Source organism: Carex rostrata, chromosome 11, assembly GCF_964058835.1.
Source record: "Carex rostrata chromosome 11, lpCarRost1.2, whole genome shotgun sequence".
Lineage (NCBI taxonomy): Eukaryota > Viridiplantae > Streptophyta > Magnoliopsida > Poales > Cyperaceae > Carex > Carex rostrata.
The window spans coordinates 12,212,671-12,238,243 of record NC_135928.1 but is presented as its reverse complement, the minus strand read 5'-3'; the positions used below and the strand labels follow the sequence as shown (position 1 = coordinate 12,238,243).

Genomic DNA, 25,573 nt, shown 5'->3' with positions numbered 1-25,573 from the left:
GACGGATGGGTTAATTGAAACGGAGCCCTTTTTTTTTGGAGAAATTTAGATATATACCCATCATAACTTCATTAATTAGATATTTCCCCATCAACACTTCAAAATTAGTTATTTGCCCATCTAAACTTATCTATTTTGGATATATCCCCATTGAATGTTATAATTAATAAAAAAAACTAATTAATATTATTAAAAAACTAATATGACATTTTTGCCCTTCTCTTCAAATCTGATATGACGTTTCCCTTAATATTGGTACGCCTGATGACTCTAGTTGAAGAAAAGAGAAATATAATCCTTCTCAGCTCAACTAGTATTTCAAGATAGAGAAAATCATAATAACAAGTGTTGTAGCTCTTCTAAATACGCTACAATTACACACGCCCTTGCATTACATTTGCTGTTTTTTTAGAATACTTTATTTCATGCACTATTAATAAATCATTCTTTTCCTTCATTCTCTTCTCTCTCTCTGTTACTCGACAAAAGTTTTAGACTAAACAATGTCAGGTACAAGACCTGACGAAGCTCAGAAATACAAGAACTAAACAAACAATTCAACAATTTGAGTTAATTTCAAGAAAAACTGAAAACTGGTACAATGGCGTAAGAGTTGATTTGAGAGGTAAAAGCACACAAAGTCTTATTCAATAGCATAATCTCAATCCATACAACGTTTTGTCTTATATAGGCGATTCTAACGTAACATGAATGACTTAAAATCGTTTACTAGGTCTTCCTATTCAATGACGATACGACACCTCAGCGCCAACTCAGTGAAATAAAACTGAGATATCCGTTATTGATTCTTCAGCGTTTTCCTCACTGCTCTCGAGTTTTACCTGTTGCGCTCTCTCCATTACTGACGAACCAGTCCCATTATTCAGTGACACTAACTTGTAAGTTGTAACAGTTGCAGGTAGAATTCAAGTAGTGGACCCTAGCGACAGCCTTATATTCTTCAAACGTTCCCTGACCGGTCCCTGACCGACCTGCCCTCTTAAACTCGTCTCCCTCTTCTATCCCTTTGACCGAGTCAAAATTGATTCCGTTTTTCTTCTAATTTGATTTGGGGACGTAGCAAACAATATCGAGCGCAGTAACTAAACTAAACTTTTTTTATGGTTTACCTTTTCAGAAAGGAGGTCGTGTTTAAATTTTACTAATTGCTCATCTCCTATGAGACTGGTAGAACAGAGTCGGATCAGGTCAGCTGGCTCTTCTTTTAACCCAATAAGCCCATCTCCCCATCTCCCGAAAAATTGTCACTAATTTCTCTAAGGAAAATCATGTGATGGTAACAAGGATAATTTCCATGCGTATGCTGCTGAGTTGTAGTAGCAATGATAAGTATTGTCACTTTTATGCTCCATATTTTGAATATGCTTTGATTATTAACTAAAAGTTGAGTTAGACCAATTAAAATGAAAAGTGGACAAAAAAAAGAGAGAGAGATTTTTTAGGCCATGGCATCGTTCTCATATTTCATTTCTTGTTTCTCTTTACTTATGATTGTCCAATCAATTGATATTCTTGCTTGCTTGATTCTTTGCGTGGGCTTATAACAATATTTAAATCGCACTAATGCATTCTTCAGTTCTGTGTTAAAGGTTTCATTACTAATGTAGGTCTTAGTCCACATTACTGGGACTCATGCTTGGAGAAGCAGTTGACAAAGTTTCTTTGCATTAGAGACGAATATTCTGAGGTATGAGAGGTAGAGGTAAGGGCAAAAATGACATATTATTTTTTTAATAATATTAATCACTTTTTTTAATTGATTAAAACATTCAATGGGGATATATCCAAAATAGATAAGTTTAGATGGGCAAATAACTAATTTTGAAGTGTTGATGGGGAAATATCTAATTGATGGAGTTATGATGGGCATATATCTAAATTTCTCTTTTTTTTGTTCCTTCTATTCAAATCAGCGCCTCATCAAGGCACGAATCTAAATTCAGATCCAACGGCTTACAGAGTTGGCAGCACTTTGCTGAAATGCTGCTGGCAGCAAATTAGCCATACTCATAATATATATATATATATATATATATATATATATATATAAAAGTATATTAATATAATAATATAATATAAAAAACAAAAAAATATAATATATATAAAATCATAATATAATATAATATAAAAAACAAAAAATAATATAATATATATAAAATCATAATATAATATAATATAATATAATATAATGTGTAAAAATCTTTGAAATTCTGGACGGGGTTACTTAACCCGTCCGGATTTTCTTTTCATTTTTTGATCCTGGACGGCTCAAAGGTGAAATATCGGTAGGGGACGGGCTTACTTAACCCGTCCGACAATTTTTTTTTTTTTTTTTTTCACCCGGGACGGGTTGTGTAGTACCGTCCGGGTTTTTTTTTTTCTTTTTTTGCGCGAATGAATTTGATTAAGTTAAGTGATTAAGGAGGGAACCGGGACGGGTTAATTAGACCCGTCCGGTGGGACGGGTTAACACAACCCATCCTACCTATTTTTCGAAAATAATCAACAGTGCTCTTGAATTTCGATATTTTTTTTTTTATTTCTATTAATAAAAAATTCGGGATGACAGTGTATACATCTTTCATATTTGGTCGATAAGCATCGGTAAGGAACCAGATGGCATAACGTGATTGTAACCGATATAAAAGTGTTTTTTTTGTAGTAGTGCTAAATTTTCAACAAAAAAAAAATGCACTCTATTTTCGACAACCCATTAATATGCTTAACATGTATCTTCTTTATATATGAAACAACACGTGTTTACATCTAACAAAATCAAAGTATTTACTAATTTTCTCTTTCTGAAAAATTATAAGAATATTCAAATTTACTTCGGAAAATAAATAAAATGTAACGTTCAAACTTTTAATCATAATAATAACTTAACGTATAATTGTTATTATTAAATATAAATATTTTTTAAATACAAATAATAAGTACACATAATGCAGTTATCACTCAACTCTTGGTTTGTGGTGGGATTAATCGGTGGATATTAAATCCACTTTTATCAAAATATACAAAATATGCAATTATATATTGTTGAGAATAATTGAATAATAGAAGGGTAGAAATGTAAAATAGAAAAAATGGGTAAAAGTGTACCAACGGTACAATAGGAAATAGAACGTATAAAAGGTCAACCTTCTCTCTTGTAAACATATAGAACAGAAAAATATACAAAAAAAGGCTCTCCTCAAATTTGCATATCCATACAAAAAAATCAACATGGTATCAGAGCTCTAAGTTCTGTGACCACAAAAATCATTCCTTACCAGTAAACTGGTATTCACAATATAAACAAAAATCCACAAAAAGAAAAATCAGCAAAGAGCAAAATGGCTCAAGAGAGGCAACATGAGGCTACCAACAATACCTCCAAGCTTACAAATACCTTGCTCAATGGCAGAAATTATCTTACATGAGCAAAAGCTACAGCGAGAGCGCTTAGCGGTCGAGAGATGCGAGAATACATTACGGGAGAAAACAAAGAGCCTCAAGTCACAAACCCAGATTTGCTGACCGAAGCGGAAAAAAAGGCAACAAAGAAATTGAGAACTCAAAATGACAAAATCATAACGTGGCTCACGAATTCTATGAAACCATCCATTTCAGAGCTATTTCTCCTCGCTGACACAGCTTTCGAGTTATGGCAAGCCGTGAAAGCCATGTACGGTCAAGAAAATAATTACTCACGTATTTACCAACTCAAACAAGAAATTCAGCAAGAAAAACAAGGTGAGAGAAAGCATATAGAATACCTTGGTGCTCTTCAAAATAAAAAAAAGGAGCTTCGGTCATATCGGCCACAAACCACTGACTTGGCTATAATAAAAAAATGAGAAGAATAAGATGACATATTCGAGTACCTTGTGGGATTAAACCCCTAGTTATGAGGTCGTACGAACTCAGATCATGAATACAATCCCCCTTTCTTCCTATTCTCAAATCAAAAACATGATTCAACAAGAAGAAGTAGAAAAGAGGCCATGGGTGGTCCACAAGTCATAACTGACGAATGACATGAGACCCACGGCTTCATCACAGCCAAAAAATCTAATTTCCCTAATTTCGGCAAAAACCCTATTTCCCAAAAATATCCAAATCACAATGAAATCGAGAGATGCACGAACTGTAAAAAGGAGGGGCATACACATGAGAGATGCTAGTTTCTCCATCCCCATCTAAAACCGAAACAGTGGAAGGGAAGGAGTGACACTGGAGGAAGAACAGACTGGAACGGGAAAAAAAACAGAGAATGGAAGAGAGCCATGTGGGGGAGAGTCCTGTGGGAGCTTCTCCACACAAACTGGATCTAACCCTGTATTAACCTTGGGTCCAACTGAGTCTGGGGCTGGTTTTTTCACTGGTGGGTCAGGTCCAAGGGAAACGGGTCAACAATCTCTAGTGATCAACTGCAGTCACTCCTCCAGCAGATATCTGTGTTGCTAGCTAAACAAAACCCTTCTTTTTTTGGTATCTCTTCACACTCAAAAGATTTAAATTTGTTAGATAAAATAATTATTGACAGTAGAGCCACTAATCATATGTTTGGTAACCAAAAATTATTAACAAATTTAGACATGACAAAAAATAACCAATATGTCTTGGTAGCTAATGGTATGAAGGCTGAAGTAAATGGTATATGCGAAACTAATTTTTGTAACAAACAAATTATTAATGTATTATATTTGAATACATTTCCTATAAACCTACTTCCGATACAAAAATTAACACAAGAGTTAAATTGTGACATAATTTTCTCTTGCAAAAATGTTGTATTTTAGGACTAAAAAACCGGAACGAAGATTGGTGAAGGATTTCTTGAAAATGGACATTATTTTTTTAATCCAAAAAATTACCTTTGTGCTTCCACTAAATCCATTGCTATTGGTCTTTGGCATAAAAGATTTGTGCATCTCTCCGACAAGATTTAAAATTATATTTTGAATTGTAAAATTTTAAATTGTACTAATTGTGAAGTTTGCAAGTTGGCCAAACTAACAAAACTTCCTTTTTTTTCTAATTATATTAGTAAAAGTAAAGCTATGTTTGATTTGATTCATTCGGATGTATGGGGACTGGCCCCAATTGAATCGTATAACAGATTTAAATATTTTTTTACTTTTATCGATGATTTTTCAAGAATCACTTGGTTATATTTACTAAAATAAAAAATGAAGTTTTTAACAACTTCAATGAATTTTTTTTATCTCATAGAAAATCAATTTAATGTCAAACTAAAAATTTTGTAAATTTCTTTAAAGAAAAAGAAATTATATATCAAACCACTTGCATTAATACACCCGAGCAAAAAGAAGCATCGGAAAGAAAAAATAGACACTTATTAGAAATGACAAGAATATTAATGTTTCAAAGTAATATCCCTAAAATATATTAGTCGGATACCATACTTTATACTACACATTTGATTAATAGATTACCAAGCTCAAAATTAGAAAATAAAATTCTACTATAAATTCTCTACCAACAAAAATTATTTTTGATCACTTAAAAATATTTGGGTGTACAAGTTTTGTACATCTTTCAAAAAGGGGTACAAGTGCTATGATCCTATTAATAAAAATATATTTATTTCTATGAATGTTATACTTTTTTAAAATGAACCGTATTTCAAAAAAGGGGAAGAAATTCAAGTGTTTTGTCAAAATGAAAAAATTAACTCCATGATACCCTACTTTGAAAACTAAGACCTTGTTCAAAATGAAAATGATACAAGTGATCATGAAGAAGAAATAGATGAAAATAGCGATAACATAAATGAAATTGAAGTAGAAAATAATTCTGGACCTAGACGAACATCTAGAATGTCACAACCCTCTATTAGACTTAGAGATTATGTGATCTATACCGTTCAATATCCCATACAAAATTTTGTTTCATACAATAAAATTTCGCCTTCATACAATAAAATTTTGCCTTCATACAATAAAATTTCGCCTTCATACCAAGCTTTCCTTACTACTATAGAAAAAGAAGTATAACCGAAAAATTACCAAGAGGCATTCAAAAACTAACTTGGAATAAAGCCATGAAAGAAGAGCTAAAAACTCTAGAAAAAAATGAAACATGGGTAATTGTTTCATTACCAAAAAAATAAAAAATTTGTTGGGTGCAAATGGGTTTACAAAATTAAATATAATTGTGATGGTATCATAGAACGGTATAAGACAAGTTTAGTGGCGAAATGATTTATACAAACCTATGGTATAGATTACAATGAAACTTTTGCACCGGTTGGAAAAATGAATATTGTTAGGGTTTTATTCTTCATTGCTGAAAACAATGGTTGGAACCTATACCAAATGAACGTTAAAAATGCATTTCTTCAAGGAACACTTGAGGAAGAGGTTTATTTGACTCTACCACTGGGTCATGTAAAAGAAAAAAAAATACTAACCTTGTTTATTGATTAAACAAATCAATCTATAAATTGAAGCAATCTCCACGAGCATGGTATGGCAAACTTAGCTCTTATTTAATTTCTTACAATTTTAAAATTAGCAATGCTGACCGTTCATTGTTTACAAAAAATCAAGGAAAAAATACAACTCTTGTGCTAGTATATGTAAATGATTTAATAATTACCATAAATAATTTAGAAGAAATTAGAAAAATTAAATCCCAATTAAAATAAAATTTTGTTATTAAAGATTTAGGATATTCAAAATATTTTCTAGAAATAGAAGTAGTTTTTTCAAACAAAGGCCTATTAATTTCACTAGAAAAATATACCTTGGATTTGTTAAAAGAAATCGGTAAATTAGGTTGTAAACCGGCCTTCTACACCTACAGATAATAAGTATAAATTATATACCGAAGATGGTGAACCTTTAAAAGATATAAACCGATTTCAAAGACTTATAGGAAAATTAATTTATCTCACGGTAACCCGTCCGGATATTTTATTTTCTGTAAGTCAAATTAGTAAATTTATGCATTCACTAAGAACACCACATTTAGAGGCCATAAATAGAATTTTGAGATATTGAAAAGGATATTCCGGAAAGGGCATATGGATGAAGAATAATAACTCTAACACAATATGTGGCTATTCCGATGCAGATTGGACCAGTAGCTTTGATAGAAAATCCACCACTAGTTTTTGCATATTTGTAGATGAAAATCTAGTCACATGAAAAAGGAAGAAGCAAAATACCGTGGCATGGTCAAGCACGGAAGCAGAGTATCGAGCCATGGCATCAACTGCAAGTGAATTGATATGGCTCAAACAATTGCTCAAAGACATGATAATCGACTTTGATCAACCCATGAAAATGTATTGTGACAACAATTCAACACATCACATTGCATCAAATCCCGTGTTTCATGAATGGACCAAATACATAAAAGTCGATTGTCATTTTATTCGAGAAAATGTTCAAACCAAGGAAATAGAAACACCGTTTGTTCGAAGTGAGAATCAACTAGCAGATGTTTTCACTAAAGGATTGGATCCAAAATCGTTTGAAGAAAATCACAAGCAAGTTAGGATTACTCAACATCTATAATACTAGCTTGAGTGGGAGTGTTGAGAATAATTAAATAATAGAAGGGTAAAAATGTAAAATAGAAAAAAAAAGGATAAAAGTGTAAGTTAGGAAAATTAAATGAAGTTACCGTTAGGTACCAATATTGGGTACCAACGATACAATAGGAAATAGACCATGTAAAAGGTCAATCTTCTCTCTTGTAAAAATATACAACAGAAAAATATACACAAAAAAGGCTCTCTTCAGATTTGCATCTCCATACAGAAAATCAACAGATATCACTCCTCAACATAAAAAAAAAATGTAATTCTTCTTTGCCACTCAATATACAAGGACGAAATTTTAGGTTGGAAAAATCCTACGGGATAAAAGAGTATTCCTTGGTTTTTTAATGTAAGGATAGAGAGCTCAAAATTTCATTAATATGAAAATTCTATGGTTGGTCATTCATACCTTTCTTATTCTAAAAAGAATGAATAAAATAAAATAAAAACACATACCCCGCTGTGTTTCATTTTTTTTAGAAACAAATGTTACGTTCTTTCCTCTCTGTAATTTACAAAGTAAAAACTATACGGCATCACGCCAAATCAAATTGGACTAAACATCGACCAATATATACATTTCATCTAACTAACAATAGAAGGGATGAAGGATGTACAACTGAGGACCGAATTAATAATCAATCACATCATTTCTTCTGTAGTAGGATCAAGCAAATGAAGGCAATGATCCGGAATAACAAGCCATAGAGAAAGAGCACCGTCAGACAAAGATACCAGTTGTTAATATTATAGTTGTATTTATACAGTATTGCGCATCTAGTTATCAGCCATACACCGGAGTAACTGTCATCAATAAAGAGAAACGAAGATCAGCAAGGTTCAATATATAATGTAGAATAATTTTGGAAGAATTACAACATCTGTATGACTAGTAAAAGAAAGAAATATATGAAGACCTTTTTGCGTTTGCAATGACGAATCCTTCAAGAGCCCATTTTGGGTAGCATAAATCAGCTACCCATTTCGGAGTACTGCCTTGCGTTGGTAGCAAGGTTAACACAACAGGAAGCAGAGCAGACCACTGAAAAATATATCAGAATGGTTTTTTTTTTAAATCAAAAGAAATTAGATTTTTAATAAATTAATTTGTTGCAAGCATTATTATAAATTCATGGTCGCATAACTACTGGAACTGCATTTTTCCAAGTCAATAATTTTTTCATTTTCTGATAATTGATATTCACTGTTATCTTAAACTAAATTAAGTAAAAGAAAGAAGCATATTCATGGAAAGTATTATCTTACCAATTGCGCAGATGCTGGTTTGAAACATACAGCAAAGGTGTAACCGACACCAGTCACACAATACACAAGTGCAACCATAACTGCAAAGTTATCGAGAAAGGTCGATCTTGGATTGTTGAAGAAATAAAACATGGAAAGATACACCACAGGCTTTACAATAACGTTGAAATGATCAACTGTGTCCTTTGCTAAGAAATAGGCAAGAGAACTCATGCCAGATGCCCTCTCTCTCCAGTACTGCAACTGGTCCTGTGAAAATGACTTCAATGCCGCAATCTTACAGAGAAGAGCTGTCAAAAATAAGTCAAACTTTCTTATTTGCAAACTTGGGTTTGTGATAAAATTCAACTAGAAGTTCACTTGAATATTTCTTAGTGCTTAAAAGCATCAGAAATGGTCCTATTATAATATTCACTGTTTATGTCCAAAGAAGTATTCTATCATCTGATTATCCAGGTTTCTGATTCAAGTCCTTATAAAATGGGGTAAATAATAAACAAAGTCAAAAATTAGAACTTACATATAGCAATTATCGTGTAAACATATCCGGGTATGCCAAAATTCGTGTCTTTGAGTCTAGCAATCATGCCTAAGCATGTACCAGCAAGACACAGTATTAAGTAATCAATTCCTTGCCCTTGACCATCCCGTAGGCGTTGCTTCACAACTCTGGTATACAAACATAAATTTGTTAGTTCCTGTTATTATAATTTATAAATACAGTAAAGAAGATGTACGAAATGTACAAATATGAGCACTAATATGAATAAAATATTACCTTCCCAAATAGTATCTATATTGCTTCAGGATGCCAAGTGTTTTTCTATTAGTCAAATCATTTGATTTCTTGAAAATACCCTTCTTATGTATTGTATCATCATTTCGAGAATATCTGGCATTAGCCCAGACTGCATCTGTAACAGACTCCCCAGATTCTGATCTCATAGAGCCAAGCTCGCTGCTTCTATTGGAACCGTTCATTTCCTCCAGATCCCCTTCCATGTCTTTCGGTACGTCATACCCATTGTGCAAGATCCATTGGAGAGGAAGGTGTTTGATATCAATATGTGCATTTGACTTAACTATTCCTTCTAACACATCAATGAAATAATCTGGGGGGTTCATTCGATCTGGTACGTTTAATCCTAGCAAGGAGAAGTACCCTTCTACTTTCTCAATTGATCCATGGTATACTGTTAAACCTCCTTTAGCCAGAAATATGATGTCATCAAACATCCTGTACAATGTATAGCTGCAGAGGAGATAAAAGAAATGGATGTTTTAGAATTACATCACTTGAACAGAAAATTCAACTAGACCTTGATACTTTATTTGGTTTGTTGTTTCTCATACTACTTAAATTATGTTTTTGTATCCTGCTTGATTTTGATAATAGAAATTACCTTTTTAATTTATTTTATTTCCATTCTCCAATAATGTACCCACTGGAACTCAAAAGATATAAAGCAGTGTACTAGCCAGTGAATGGTGAGACAATGCCAGTGAATCATCAGTTTGATCTAATTATTTATATTTATATTTATCTCATCTTCTTGGATTCAAATTGAGGGTTTACATGAGGATCAGGGCAGAACTAAGTTTTAATCTTATTTACACTAATTCTTATTATTACTCCGTGTTGCCATTAATTTCCATCAAAATAAATTTGACTACGAACCTGGGCTGATGGATGACTGCAGCAATGTTCACCCCTTCAAGAGCTTCACGCCGGAGAGCACGCAAGAGCAACTGGGATGAAGAACTGTCCAAACCAGATGTAGGTTCATCCAATATTAAAAGAGACGGCTCCATCACCATCTCTAGCCCAACATTGACCCGCTTCCTCTGGCCACCTGATATCCCCCGTTTTTCAACTGTACCCACCAGGGAACTTCTGATGCCTTGGAGGCCTAAGGATTCAATCACTCTTTCAACTACCAGGATTTTGTTCTCCTCCGACATGCTTGCTGACAACCTACAAATGCAATAAACTAGTTAACTTAGATACTTGCATACTAACAGTACCAGACTTTCAAACATTTCTTTTTATTTTATTTTGGTGTACCTGCATCTTGCACTGAACCAAAGATTCTCTTCCACTGTTAAGTCACCATGAACAATATCATCTTGAGGCACAAAACCAATAATCTTCTTGTAAGAACGTATATTCCCGACTTTGCCATTGACCAATACTGAACCCGAGACCTTGCAACCAGCAACAACCTTTCCTGCCACTGCATTCAAAAACGTTGTTTTTCCTGCACCAGATGGGCCCATGACAGCTGTGACCTTACCGGGGATAAGTTTACCCGTTATAGACCTTAAAAGTTTTTTCTTTCCTAAAGTTAGAGTCAAATCTTTGAACGCAACCTCAAGCAAAGGCCGTTTCATCACTTTTTCTTTAGTTGCCTGTGTAAATACCTCAGAAAAAGTCGTGTTCTTGTTTTGTTGCTGGAATGCCTTTTCTTTTTCTATTTCAATGTATGCATTTTGGAAAATTTGGGTACGAGTCTGCCGGTGGTGCTTCTTTTTTGGTGGTTCCTCCTTTCCTTTGTTCTCCTTATTATTGATATTATTTTCAACATCAATTATCATTTCATCATTATCATAAATATTGGTGAAATGTTCCTTCTTAGTCGTTGAGGTAGATGCATCTGACAATTCAATCGTATTGCTGAGAAGCGTTGCTGGCTCCTCCTTAGGTTCATCATATCCTATGGATATTCTCCTGCGAGAAATGGTGCGGGAAATCTGAGTTGAGAGCCGAGCAATATTTCTTTTGGCAACCTCTCTTGCAGTTCTCCACCTCTGACGAGCCTGAACAGTTTCTTTTGCTCTTTCAGCAGCTGTTTCTCTTGACTTGGCTTGTCTCCTTTGACGTATTTTCAGATAAATTCCAGAGAAATTATAGAAAATTAGAAGCAGCACGGTCATCGCAACCTGTAATAAAAAGTACATGTAAAGCAAACCAATGAGGGGTTTGAGAAAATACATACATATATTTGGTAGGTGATTACAATAACATGTCAAGATAATTTGGCTTAGTGTTTGAGCTGGAAGTATGAAACATCAAAAAAGAAACAATTATCTGAATGATGACATACCATCAAAAAGATGCCAGCATATAAAATATTCTGATTCTCTTGGTTTGGATCGCATGAGCTTTTCAAAAGGCATTCTGCAAGGTTTTTCTGGATTAGAACAATTTGCTCCTATACGAGTCTCTTAGTTCTTATAAAAAAGTTGATTTGCAATTGTTTCTATTACTCAAATTACATAAGACAACTTACTGCTTGGAGAAGTTGACCCCAACCTGCAAAAATGCCTGAAAAATAAGCAAGAAAAACAAACTTATTAATTTACAAAAATGAGAAACAACAGTAACAAAGAGTTAACGCAATCTATATTACTAGAAGTTCTTAAATAAAATCAAATTTGAAAATCTAGATATGGGGAAAGAAAAGTACCCATCAGTACAGTTCAATTTCTCAATGGTACTTGGGCAATAGGAACCAGGTGGACAGAAAAACGATTCTGTGGTGCCAACATCTGCCCACAAGTTAGCAGCTCCACATGAACTGCTGCCATTTTCCATTGGCACCTTGTAACCATATCTGCAGATTAATTTATTGTAAGATAAATTATTAGTTATTAATACAGGTGGAAAAAGAAATGTTTATAAGTTGAGAAAAGTTTAAGTTGTCTTACGGGTCACAGACGCCTGTTGTCGCATTTATATCCGCAACAGGACAATATGCACCTAATGGACAAGCTGAAAGCCACAACAATAATGTAAAATTAATCATATATTCAACAATTTAACAGTAATAAGAGAACATAAATTAAGTGGCACATAGCAGCTTTTACTCTTTTAAATGAACATAACTTTGGTTATAAGATGAAATAAGTCTGGTAAGGCACTAAAGTCGGTACCATGCAAACTGGGTACAAAGCCAGTCAATTCAGGTACTGGCATCAATTATTATCATTTTGAACATACTGGTACTGAACCTAATAAGTGTGTATCAATGCAAACAATCACAAACACAAAAAATTATTACAATCTATTTAATTACTTACGAATCATGCATGTTAGGCCACTGGGGCAGAAAAATCCCTCGCAACAGGGCTGGCAGTTGTCGGTTCGAGCAGGGATGACGTTGTCGTAGTCTGAATCATTTGCCACTGTCAGAATTTCCTCCGGCCTCACACTACACGCCCATCCTGGATCACAGCCTGAAGGCCACAAGGTCAGGTTGCAGTTCTTGTTTGGTTTTACAAATGCCGACACTTGCCCGTCATTAAATAAACCGAAGTAGGACTTGATCTCATATTTTGTGCATATACGCCCACCTAAATCTCCTGTTCATCCAATAATTTTATACTTGTCAAGTTCACAATACATACTGAGGGAAGAGTATATTTTTTTACTATTCAGATCAAGACTAAAGTACTTTGATATTTTTGTAATTTTAGTATAATTAACCTTTCCAAACTATTTTACATTTCGTTCCTTATTTGTTAATCACTAACTAAGAGTTATATGATGGACATAAACCAAGCACCCTAAAAATTATGTGGACCCATAATAATAAACAAACAATTTAGGCATCTTAGCAATAAATAGTCCACTTGGGAATTCATGACTAAACAAATCTACCTAATAATTAAATCATTCTTTATCAAGCATTTAAAACTAATTAATCAAAGTGGGACGTCTTTGAAATGGTCAGATTTTATGCCCTTACGACATAGAGAACATTTATTTATTACATAAATGATTAAAAATTAGGATCATCTAACTGAACCGTGGAAACTGCACAATTATATGACAGTCCGATACAACACATTGAGTACAACAGAAGCAACTCGCTCCACAAAAAGTACCAAAGAAATTGTCACAGAAGAACCGGACTTGACAATTCTGCGGTCCACAAACTAGAAAGGAAATACTAAAAAGGAAGAGATAAAAGAGAAGCATATACCATTAGTCTTAACGAGACAATCACTCGCGAACTGCGAATCTGTAAAATTGAATGTCTCATAGAAATCCTTCTCTCTACAAAACAAATAATTAATACATGAATAAATAAGAAAAAAAGATATATATACATACAAAGTATATAACCGAATCAAGTAAAAGAAAAAAAAAAGCAAAATTGAAACATTCAAAACCCATTGCCAAAATGAAGAAAAAGAAATATCAATGGAGGTATATATATCTTACGGGTCAGCAACGCAGAAACTGAACTTGTCAGCAAGAGTTTTCGTTATCGAGTCAGTAAGTTTCGTGAGCTGGTTTTCAATTTTCTGAAAATCACCATTGGGCATTGGTGGTACACTGACAGATGGTGGTACGCCGACAGGTGGGGCTGGAGGTATCGTCTGAGAGATACCTCCAGGGAACTTGCTGGAGAGAAATAGAAAGAGGATAATAAAGATGATATTCTGGGGCCATCTCAACTGCATACTGGTTTGTGAGCAGATTTCAGGAGATGTATTGAATTAGAAAAAGATAAGATTTGTAAGAGAGGAGGTGAGGAGAGAAGAAGAAATGATAGTTTGAAACAAGGAGGAGAGAAATTGGGTGATTTGTGACTGTATAAATAATTGAGAGGTAAGAAGTATGGGTCCCATGATGCGTGTTTTCATTCTTGACTAGACTTGGTCATATCTCACAAGCATGGATAAATTATGCAAGGAATAATACTGATAAGCAAAATAAATCTTGGACTTAGCATTTAATTATTCAATTTGAAAAGTATATTGGAGAAGTGGTAAATGGAACTCTGTTTGATATTTGGTTTGAATGTTAGAAGGAACAGTGTGAAACTATGAATGGGTCTGTACTCTTTCTTGAAGACAATATCAAGTACAGGAATCACAAAAGATCTAAATTATAGTGGCAAAGACAAATGTCTTAAGAATCAGTTTTTAATTCAGTGACAAAGGTCTATGTGTAGGAGATTACAAATTCAAAATCTGAATGGGAGCAATATCTTGTAATATTAAAAACTTAGTAATAAAAAAAAAGTGTAAAGTTTTGGTCATTTATGCATGTTACGGATTGACTCGTGCTATATATATGTGTCTCTATTTTTAAAGGTCAAATAGTTGACCTGAACCGTTAAACATGATCTCCATAAGAAAATTACGTACTTACAAACAAAATTTAATATTTTTTGTAAATGGTCTAGAATTTTAAATTAAGTGATTTTTTACATGTCTAAAAAAATAGCAAAAGAAATATAAAAATGTTAAATTTGATTTGCAAATACAAGATTATATTGAACGGTTCATGTTGATTGTTTTAACTTTAAATACATATATATGAGTCCATAGAGCGAGTCAATCCGTAATATGCATATTATCGTAGACTCACTCAAAAAAAATTAACAACAAATTACAATTGAATTTTTCTTAAAATTTATTGCTCAAGTAACAGCATGATTTGCTAGATTGGAATTATTCTTAGTAGATCTTTTAGAGTACTAATATCTTAAACAATTGACCAAATCAAATGTTGTCTGATTAAAAGTTGTCGCGTGCCTTGTGTTTATTATACATATATATAAAAAAAAAAGGTATGAATTTTACGGAAAAATAATAAATTTCTTAAGTAAATTGGGAAGTCATATCTGATTTGCAACAAATTTCATTCATTAAATAAAAAATCTCCATTGAAAAAAAAAAAAAAAAAAAAAAAAAAAAAAAAGAAGAAGAAGATGATGCCGGATAGAGGCTGCGCCGAAGCCACCTCCCTCACCATTCACCAACAGCTTTTGAATTTTGATTTGTCATTTTCTTTTGAATAAGAAATAGAAATGAAAGCGATGTTCATGCTATAAAAGATATATATCTGTTGTGCAAAAACACGTTCTTTCAAATTTAATCTTTCATTTATTTTGCTATTTGTGCATAAAAACAATTTCTATTGAAATTCGTGTATTTCAAAAATTAAAAAATAAATTTGAAATAACAGGAGCCTACAATTCTTTTGAATTGCAGCAGATTTATTTTCATAAAAGAGAACGTGTCAATTTTAAAATGTCTTGTGCTTGCAAGTTGCAACTTTTACGCTGTAATTTTTGATAATATAAATAAGATTTGCGTTCACCGATGTTGACCAGACAGACCAGTGGGTTGGTTCGATGAAGCCAATATAATATATCAAGTAGCTGAGTAGCTCCCCTTAAATTTTATTTTTCCTTTCCGAGCTAACGAAGGAAGAGAGAGACTGTCCCACAGCCCTCCAATCAAACCTTGCTATAGGGTGTGCTTCAATGGAGGAGAAATCATTTGTTAAAAGAAAAAAAAAAAAAAAAAGATATGCTCTCAGACCGGAGTTGTCCGTCTCGTTTACTCATTTCAAAAATGAGGAGATCAGAGAGAAGAGGAAAAGAAATTGAAACATGCCCCTACAAACACAGCACAAAGAGAAAGGAGAAGGAAGAGGAAGTAAGAGCCCGAGTACAGTTCCTCTCTTTATGTACAGTAAAATCTACACTTCGATTTGGGGGTACGAATTTCAGAATTTTGTACACTGTCTTTCTTTCGCCACAGTAGCGCTTTCCTCTCCTTCTCTCTTCGATTACCTTCTTCTGAAGTGGATGAACGACATGGACAGATCACGTTCTTCTCCTCTTTCCCTTCGTCGCCGTTCAGATTGGAAGAATTTTTTGCCTATAGAAAATATAAAACAGAAGAGAGAAATAGAAAAAAAAGTATATGTATTTTTTTATGAGTAAAAAGATTTATACTAATAAAAAAACATCCAGCGTTACAAAAGATATGGGAGACAACGATCAATTATGTTAATTTTTTTCAATATTCTTTACTAAATTATAAAAAAATTAAAATAGATAAAAAAAATTAAATATAATAGAAAATTTATATCTATTTTCTTAAAAATATATTGTATTTTAGTAAAAAATAAAAACAAAAAACAGAAGTGGGTTAAGACGGTGTCTCCCATCCCTATTCTAACATTGGGTGGCTTTTGGATTGGTTTCACCCATGAAAATCTTTTTACACATGAAGAATCACAAATATTCTTTCTATTTCTATCTCTTCTTTTTTAATATTTTCTATAGACAAAAAAATCTCACAGTTTGGGGGTCTCAGTGATGAGTTTGTATCCCTGGTACTTGAGGAGCTGAGGTGCAATTTACTTATTGCACCTCAGGTATCTGAGGAATTATCTGAATTCATCAATGATACCATTTAACTGTCTATGTGATTCGTACCTTATTCGATGAGGCGGATATTAATAAGATTTTTAATCAATGTTAACTTATCGAGTATGGATATGAATATCTGTAACAAAAAATTTCGTCAACTTACTAGAAAAGGATATCAATAAGAGCTAATTTTTACCCATTACCTTATATAGTAATTGATTATATAAAATTATAATAATTTTTATATCTATACATATAATTTTATTATTATAATTAGATTGATTTATATATTATCATATATTTTTTATTTAGTAATTTATGATAAAAAATAATATATTAAACATTTAATATAATTTTAATTAATAATTTAAGACAAAATTAATATATCCAACATTTATTAGTAATTTTTTATCAATAATATATTTATTTTTAAATATGAGATGAAAACTATAAATGAGTTAATAATATTATAACTATATAATATTATTAATATAATTAGATTTTTTATATTACATTTTATGTATTTTTATTTAGTAATTATAATAAAATTAATATATCGAACATTTAATATAATTCTTGTTTAGTAATTTATGATAAAATTAATATATCCAACATTTATTAGTATTTTTTATTAATAATTTATTTATTTTTAAATAATGAGATCAAAAATTATAAATGAGATAAATAATATTACAATTGTTTATATTTTGTGATATTAGGACTTAGGTCCATGATGTATTTAATATATATATATAAAGTTCGGCTAGAGTCAAAACGTTTGAAAAATGGCACTTATCCAACAAACTTCAGGATTGTTAGATTAGCTTTTAGATTTGTACTTTTCATGAGATCAGGTCGGTAGTGAGGAGGAACATAACAAAAAATGAAAACTAACGCTCCGTTAATTTTCTTATATAGCTAAGACTAATATAAGTGTGTATGAATATGTAAATATATAGCTCGATCTTACCCATACCATAACAATTGACACCCATAGAACAGTTAATTTGAGCCGAATTATTATTTTTCGGATCGATCTACTGAATCTCAGATTCAGGCTGATATCCTTTTCTCCTGAATTTAAAGGCTCTCTCCCCTTTAAAATCTGAATTTATTCTAACAAATCTGAGTGGATCTGAATTCCAGGCCCCATGCGATGATGCCCACAGATGCAAAAGAGACTACAAACAACGTGACAAATCTTGATATAATATTTTATTGGTAGAGAATAATCTGAGAAGCCGAGCGAGCTGGCCGAATAGCAAAAGCCAAAAGGCAGGGGTCCAATTAAATCTCCTGTGGCTATTGCTGTAGATCATCGCCTATTGCGGGTAAAAAAAGTGACGAAAATCCTACAATAAAATCACCTCTATTAACCTCACCACTTGATAAGGCATGGACTTTGCCCTCGTAAAAGCTAGTGACAAATGAACTCAACAGATTTGTAGCACAACACATGAAAACTATAGTCACGGAAAAATTGTGTGTTATGCTACTACAAAACAAGACCTCATAGAGATGCCCTTTCACCAATGAACTCAACAGATTTGTATAAAATAAAGAAATTCACCAAAACAGAATCTCACTTAATTAATTAATTAATTAATTAATTAGGTGTGCCGCCGAGTTTGATAGAGAAAGTCAATTGGGAAATGAGGAGGAGAGAGAAGAAAAAGGGGCACTCACATCATACTTCCGAGTTCAGTAAATGTGCAGAAGACGATTCAAGCTTTTTTGAGGCATCTACAAACAGACATAATTTCAAGGTGCACATTTTGTATTTTATGTATAAAAGACTTATTTTTTGAAATTTTGAAATTGAGAGCATTAACCCTTGATCATATTACCGAGTTAGATTTTTTATCCAAATGACAGCAATGTCCGTGTCACCGTGTGTATGGCAAATCCAAAATTTCTTGGAAATACCAAACTTGCCCGTTTTATTCATTACGGGCCCTGTTCGGTATTTACTGTTCACGTGAGAAAAAACAAATTCACTCAGACTGAATTTTTTTTTTTCCATGAGAACAGTAATTTTTCAATTCAAAATTTCCCGTTCCTATTCCTATTCCTATTCCCAAGCCTCCGCCGAATAGGCCCTACATGAGTAAAGATTAATAATGTGAGGTGTGACTACTTTGTAATTTCTTGGAAATACCAAAATTGCCCGTTTTATCCAAAATTTCTTGGAAATACCAAACTTGCCCTTTTTTTTTTTTCTTGGAAATACCAAACTTGCCCGTTTTATTCATTTACAAAATAAACAGATAGAGAACTTGCATACTATTTGGTTTGCATAACAGTAACAAGTCCATAATATTGAAACTTTCAACAAAATGAAAAAGTAAATTTTAAGATTTCAAATCAGTGGAAAGAAATCCAAAAATCTGTAGTTCTGCACTCATCCAAAGTTTTTAAGAGACTACAAATTATGTATAGGAATCCATATTTTTATATCATATCCAATAATCTTGCATATCCATATGCACACCAATAACTTTTACACATAAGAATGTGGATTTAGATGGATAATATCTACCTTGGTTGCTAGGTCAAATTGTAAACTTATATTCATTCAAATGCATTTAATTGGTCATCCTCTTACATAAGCCCAAAGTTCAAACCTTTAAATAATTGAAAAGTGATAAAAAAATAGCAAAATTTATAAACAACAAGATGGAGTCAAGAACCTTTACAAATCCCACTAGTATATGCAACTGTGTGCGTACAATATCCACAGACCTTGCAGCTTTCGTACCAGGCAACACACAGCAGTACCGGAATGTGCTGCATACAGCCATTGATGTTTGTACCAACCAGCATATACACTAGTACTTGCCAAGGAAAAAATATGTTAAGCAGAGCAAGGATGGCAAATATATGAGAGGAGGATAACAACATATTATACTTAATCAAGTCGATACAGACTATTAAAATAAAAAAAAGGTATACACAGAAAGGAAAAACAATATTGAAAACCCAATTATATCACCTTAACCCTTCTTAACTACAATCCACTAACTAGATACTAAAGATAACATATTATTGTAATCATAATATAGCATTCACACTAAAAAGGGAAGATGGTAAGAGAGAAAAATGAGTCAAGGTACACCGGGGCCTTGTAAAAGAAATTTTTCAACAATAAAATTTTCTGAAAGAAGGGCTAATCAATAAATTTCCCAAGAGACCAGAATTCCAATAAAACATGCTTAATTGACCTAACAAATATATGGAAATTAACAAAATAGTGAGAACTAATGATCCTACATGACTGGGTCCAATTATGAATAGAGTTTAAACTGAGAGGAAAAAAAAAAAAGCTAAATCAGTTAACCTTATCAGTAAAAAGCACGGAGAGGCTGGCTAATTATCGTGCATTTCCGACAAAAGTTGTTACATCAATATTTAGAAAAAATAATACAGGTGTCAAGCCCATCACAAATAAAAATATAGCTTATTAGTCCAGACAAACCAACAAAACACATTCAATAGACCCTCATTAAAACAGATGCAACCCAGAAACCAACACAAGTACTAACCAATGGATACCAGAGAGGCTGAGACAAATACCAGAAATAGAATAACTACATCCATGAAAAGAAAGGCAAGGCTTCACTTCCAAGTAACCATATACATAACAATGCATTGTTAGATAACTAATGTATGACATTCCATTATCATTTTTTTCTTGACCAGATGATGTGCAAAGGTGCACCCTGAGGTTCGGATGTTATGATCACTCAATTTACTAGTTTATCTTATGAGTGTTTAAGATCAAGTACTCAACTTATCAAATGCAATCTGGAGAATTTTTATCTTGCTACAGAATGCATTGCACTAACCATTTAATAACAACTTGAAAACACAAGAAAACAAAAGGCCAACACAAACCACATCAGGAAACGCTACAAAAATTAGGATATATACTTAGACAACTAGTATCGAATAACAAAAACCTATAATTATTTTCTTCCAATTTATTATAGCATAGTACTATGTTCCTCACAAATCGTAAAGGCATACTGCTAAAACTAAATCCAATTTGAAGTCACCTATTATGATTTATCACTATTCAATTGTTCACCTCCCGTTCGTTCCCTTCCTCAGCCACAGTCACAACTGGAGCTGGTTGCATCAGCATAGAAGTAAAGTACGGATAGAACATAGGCTGCTGTTGCGGCACCTCATGCTGCATCTGCTGCGCCAGATTGATGCCGGATCCAGTAGCAGCGACAATCGAAGGCTCAGCCTGACGGAGAAGCCACTCGATCGTCTCTCCGTCCGTACGATGGTTGAGCTCGCGAGTCAGCTGGAAGAGTCGTGCAGCGACCAAAGCTGGGAGACGGACACGGCGACCACGGCCGCAAACCTTGGTGTGGCGGTCCTTGGAGGAAGTGGTGGAGCGGCGGCGACGACTGGCGGAGACGGAGGTGTCAGTGTCGGGGACAGGTAAGGGTACGATTTGGGAGGAAGAAGTGGCGAGAGCGATCGGGGCGTAGACGAGCAAATCAGAAGAAGACATGGTCGGAGTTGAGATTTAAAAAAGGGGTTTTTGTTTTGGTCTGGTGGTGGGGTCGAAGGAAGTTTTGTGGGGTAGAGACGAGAACTGACACTGACAGGCGACTTTGAAAAAGAAGGATCAATTTTGAATAGAAATACGCACTCTAATGGAAACTCTCAATCAACCGTTCAAATACGTTCTGCACGAATCTCAAAGATCAAATAAGAGCTATCCCCGAATAGGAACCGGACACGTGGGTCACGCAACATATGAGATATCTCAGTGGATACGAACTTATGAATATTAGGGTTATCATCGAGTTAAATGTGGCATTGACTGTTATCTCATTTCATGGAGCAGGTTAATACCAGGTGGCTCAGTTGGCGCTATAGTGACATGACTCGCATATTATACGCGTTTAATTCGTGTATAAAATGTTTTTGAACTGAGTTGTAAATAAAATGAATAAAACGCGAGTCACATATTATTTGCAAAAAAAAACTAAAAAAAAATTTATATTTTCTTTTCAGTTTTTGAAAAAAAAAATGTTGGGTTTTTTTGGCTTACTTATTGTACCGTAACATTTCCGAATTATACACGAATCACGAATTTTTGAATTCGTTGAACCGAATCCGAACTTTTCATTTGTCACTATGGTTGACGCTATTCGTTTAATATGTAAAAATAATTATAATCATCTCCACACCTCTATCTTCTATTTATCTCTGCACTTTTATTAAAAAAAAATTGTACTATGGGCCCCACTAATTATATGGTTTCTCTTTTTTAGTTGCCGCACTCGTTCTGCATTAATCTTTGTAAGTAAATATAAGAAATTAATACTTACAAAATAAGATATTAATACTTGTATGCGTAACTTGATATGACCACCCCTTTTTCAGCTCTCAATGATTCCCGTGTCAACCTTTATCAAATGAAGTAGTGGGGACCCCGCATTCTTGCATCAACATTCCGCAATCGTCCCTGCGTTAACATTTCTCTAACAAAAATAGTTGACCACATAAGTATAAATATGTGAAAAAGTGAGCTATAGAGGCGCCAGCTAGAAGATTCTATCAAGATGGATATGCACTTAAAATGAGAAGCTTGCAATCCTGCACATTTAGTTTTTTCCTTGTATACTTACATTCCTAAAATAATAGAAACTTGGTAGACAATCATGTGTTCTATAAAGGATAGTCTCATCTCCTGTACAAATTATTATTAAAAATAAATAAAATAAGGGAGGGCGGTTTTTGGAGTGCGATGTTATACTGGAATCTATTATGTTTTTGTGACATGGTATCAGAGCCTCACGATGACTTCTCATTCTTCGCCAAAGAAGTCTAGCGACATCATGACTCCTCATTCTTCACCAACGAAGTCTAGCAACTCAACCGAAGCAACCACGTTGCTTGAGCGACTTGCTCAACTTCTTTCGCAATCGCTGCCTCTCAAGACGGAGCAACCATCTCGCTCAAGGACAGCCGATGACCGAACTCCACCAATCTCGGTGAAACTAACCAGGCATAATTACAGCTTATGGGTGCAGGTAGTTGAGATGCATCTTGCAGGCAAGGAGAAATTAAGATACATTAACGACACTTTACTGACTCCACCTACAACTGATGAAGGTTATGCAAAATGGTTTGCAGAAGATTCAACTGTCAAAGCCTGGCTTATTGGATCCATGGATTCTGCCCTAATAGGTAATTTTATACGTTTCCCTTGTGCCAGAGATGTTTGGAAAGCAGTTGTTGTAGCGTATTTTGATGGAAAAGATAAGACCCAAGTGTATAACCTTAGGAGAAAAGTAACTCGACTCAAACAGTCGGGTAGACCACTTGAAGAATATTTCAATAACCTACAGTTTTTCTAGCAAGAAATCAATTTTAGGCGTCCCAACCCTATGGAATGTCCAAAAGATATAGAAAAACATAACTGTCTAGTGCAGGAAGAAAGGGTGTATAACTTTCTTGACGGTCTTGATGATCGTCTGGATAGTATACGAGCTGAAGTGCTCCATATAGAGCCATTTCCGTCCATTGAGGAGGCTTTTGCCAGGGTGAGACAAGAGGATGTGCGACAAAATTATCATCTCGAAAAAGTGGAGAACAACACACCCGTGGCAAAGGAGAACGAGGCAAACCTGATACCCGCGAGAACTGGGCAAACGAAGCCCCGGCCTCCACCTGGCGGATGTACACACTATGGAGGGATCAAGCATACCAAAGAGACCTATTTCAAGTTACATGGGTATCCCGACTGGTGGAAGGACCCGAAGAAGAAGAAACAGCAAGGCAACGACGCTGGCAAAGCCACCATTGCATCAGGTAGCGAAGTTTCATTAGTTCCTTTGGTAAACGGTGAGAATGCCTCATTAATAGAAGGTAATTTTTTCAATAAATTTGATAAATGGGCTGGAATTAATTCTCAGAACTGGACCGAATGTATAACTGAAAAAACAAATAGGCCTGGTCACTTGGTTTCCGCTGCCATGATACAGACTGGGCCTGTTTCTGAAAATCCTGGACCAGATCAAAGCTTGGTCAGTACAAGTTCTGCTTTTTTCACAAGTAGATCCTCCAGAGAAGCATGGATAATTGATTCTAGTGCTTCAGATCACATGACCTTCTGTAAGAATGATATTACAGATAACATAGAACCTAGAAAACGGGAAATTGTAAATGCAAATGGTAAAAGTAGTCCAGTAACTGGTGCTGGAACTGTACACATATCCCCTTCAATGACCTTGTCGAACACCCTCATAATTCCTTCATTAACTACAAAACTGTTATCTGTTGGACAAATCTATGAAGAATGTAATTGCGCTGTACTAATGTACCCAAAATTTTGTCTTTTTCAGGATATCCTCACGAAGGAGATTATTGGGTGTGGTTCTAAAAGGGGAGGGTTGTATCACTTGGAAGACATAAATGAGGGCTGTGCATTTAGTACTTCTAATTTGTTTACAAATTGTAAGAATACAATGCTGATTTGGCACAAACGATTGGGTCATCCATCATTTGGTTATATGAAAAACTTTTTTTCTAAATTGTTTGTGAATTGTGGAGATCATAAATTTGAGTGTGAAATTTGTATCAAGGAAAAGAGCCATATGGTATCTTACTCGAAAAGTCTAAATAAGTTTAGTAGTCCATTTGACTTGGTTCACTTCGATGTTTGGGGTCTGACACCAATTTTCTCAAAAAACCAGCATAAGTGGTTTGTGTTATTCATTGACGATTGCACCCGGATGACTTGGCTTTACTTACTCAAAAATAGAAATGAAGTGATTGATGTGTTCCAAAGTTTCTATAGAATGATATACACACAATTTGGCAAGAAAGTAAATATGGTCAGAAGTGATAATGGGGGGGGGGGGGGGGTTTGAAACGACATGTACTAGAAACTGCAAGAGCTCTACTTCTCGAATACAATGTTCCCAAACAGTTATGGGACGATGCAATTATGGCAGCAATCTATTTAATTAATAATGTCATCCATGGTATTAAAGTTTCAAACTCCTCTACAAAATCTTTCATCTTTCTTTCCAATTCCCTCAATCTTAACCTTACCTCCAAGAATCTTTGGATGTGTTGCATATATTCACATTTCAAAAACACAACGAACCAAACTAGACCCGTGTGTCGAAAAATGTGTTTTTTTTTGTATGGATTACAAAAAAAGGGTTGCATGTGTTATAACCCTACATCAGGAAAGGTATATGTGACAATGGATGTCAAATTTCTTGAAGAGGAAGGCTTCTATCAAAAAACCAAACACCATTTTCAGGAGAAGAATTGTGAGGAAAATGGTTTTATGAATCTGTTCTGCATAAACGTGGGTCCAGTAGATGAGTCTGTTAACCCTGAAATTCGAGTGGAGTTTGTGCATCCTATGCAACCCGCTGAACCATATGCTAGACCAGCGGAACAGCCCGCTGAACAGACACAAGGCGCTGAACAACCCGCTGAACCATATGCTAGACTAACGGAACAACCCGCTGAACAGACTCAAAGCTCGGGTATACAACCTGACTTG

The 25,573-nt window shown here is 34.1% G+C and overlaps 3 protein-coding genes across 3 annotated transcripts; 1 reads left to right on the top strand and 2 right to left on the bottom strand.

Annotated features, from left to right (window-relative positions):
- Positions 1 to 7,937: 7,937 nt before the first annotated feature.
- LOC144561779 (ABC transporter G family member 24-like) lies at positions 7,938 to 14,420 on the bottom strand. Its single transcript, XM_078310873.1, has 14 exons — positions 14,073 to 14,420; positions 13,831 to 13,904; positions 12,926 to 13,207; positions 12,554 to 12,617; positions 12,313 to 12,459; positions 12,136 to 12,170; positions 11,950 to 12,023; positions 10,911 to 11,785; positions 10,524 to 10,820; positions 9,624 to 10,097; positions 9,366 to 9,514; positions 8,846 to 9,135; positions 8,497 to 8,621; positions 7,938 to 8,383 (listed from the first exon to the last, which is right to left on the bottom strand). The coding sequence occupies exons 1-14, from the start codon at positions 14,312 to 14,314 to the stop codon at positions 8,227 to 8,229; spliced, it is 3,285 nt and encodes a 1,094-aa protein (XP_078166999.1). The 5' UTR covers positions 14,315 to 14,420; the 3' UTR covers positions 7,938 to 8,226.
- Positions 14,421 to 20,923: 6,503 nt separating this feature from the next.
- Positions 20,924 to 21,665, bottom strand: LOC144562429 (uncharacterized). The gene has a single exon (XM_078311650.1). The coding sequence runs from the start codon at positions 21,548 to 21,550 to the stop codon at positions 21,101 to 21,103; it is 450 nt and encodes a 149-aa protein (XP_078167776.1). The 5' UTR covers positions 21,551 to 21,665; the 3' UTR covers positions 20,924 to 21,100.
- Positions 21,666 to 22,582: 917 nt separating this feature from the next.
- LOC144562180 (uncharacterized) lies at positions 22,583 to 24,616 on the top strand. The gene is made up of 2 exons (XM_078311351.1): positions 22,583 to 23,919; positions 24,396 to 24,616. The coding sequence occupies exons 1-2, from the start codon at positions 23,439 to 23,441 to the stop codon at positions 24,431 to 24,433; spliced, it is 519 nt and encodes a 172-aa protein (XP_078167477.1). The 5' UTR covers positions 22,583 to 23,438; the 3' UTR covers positions 24,434 to 24,616.
- The last annotated feature ends 957 nt before the right edge of the window (positions 24,617 to 25,573 follow it).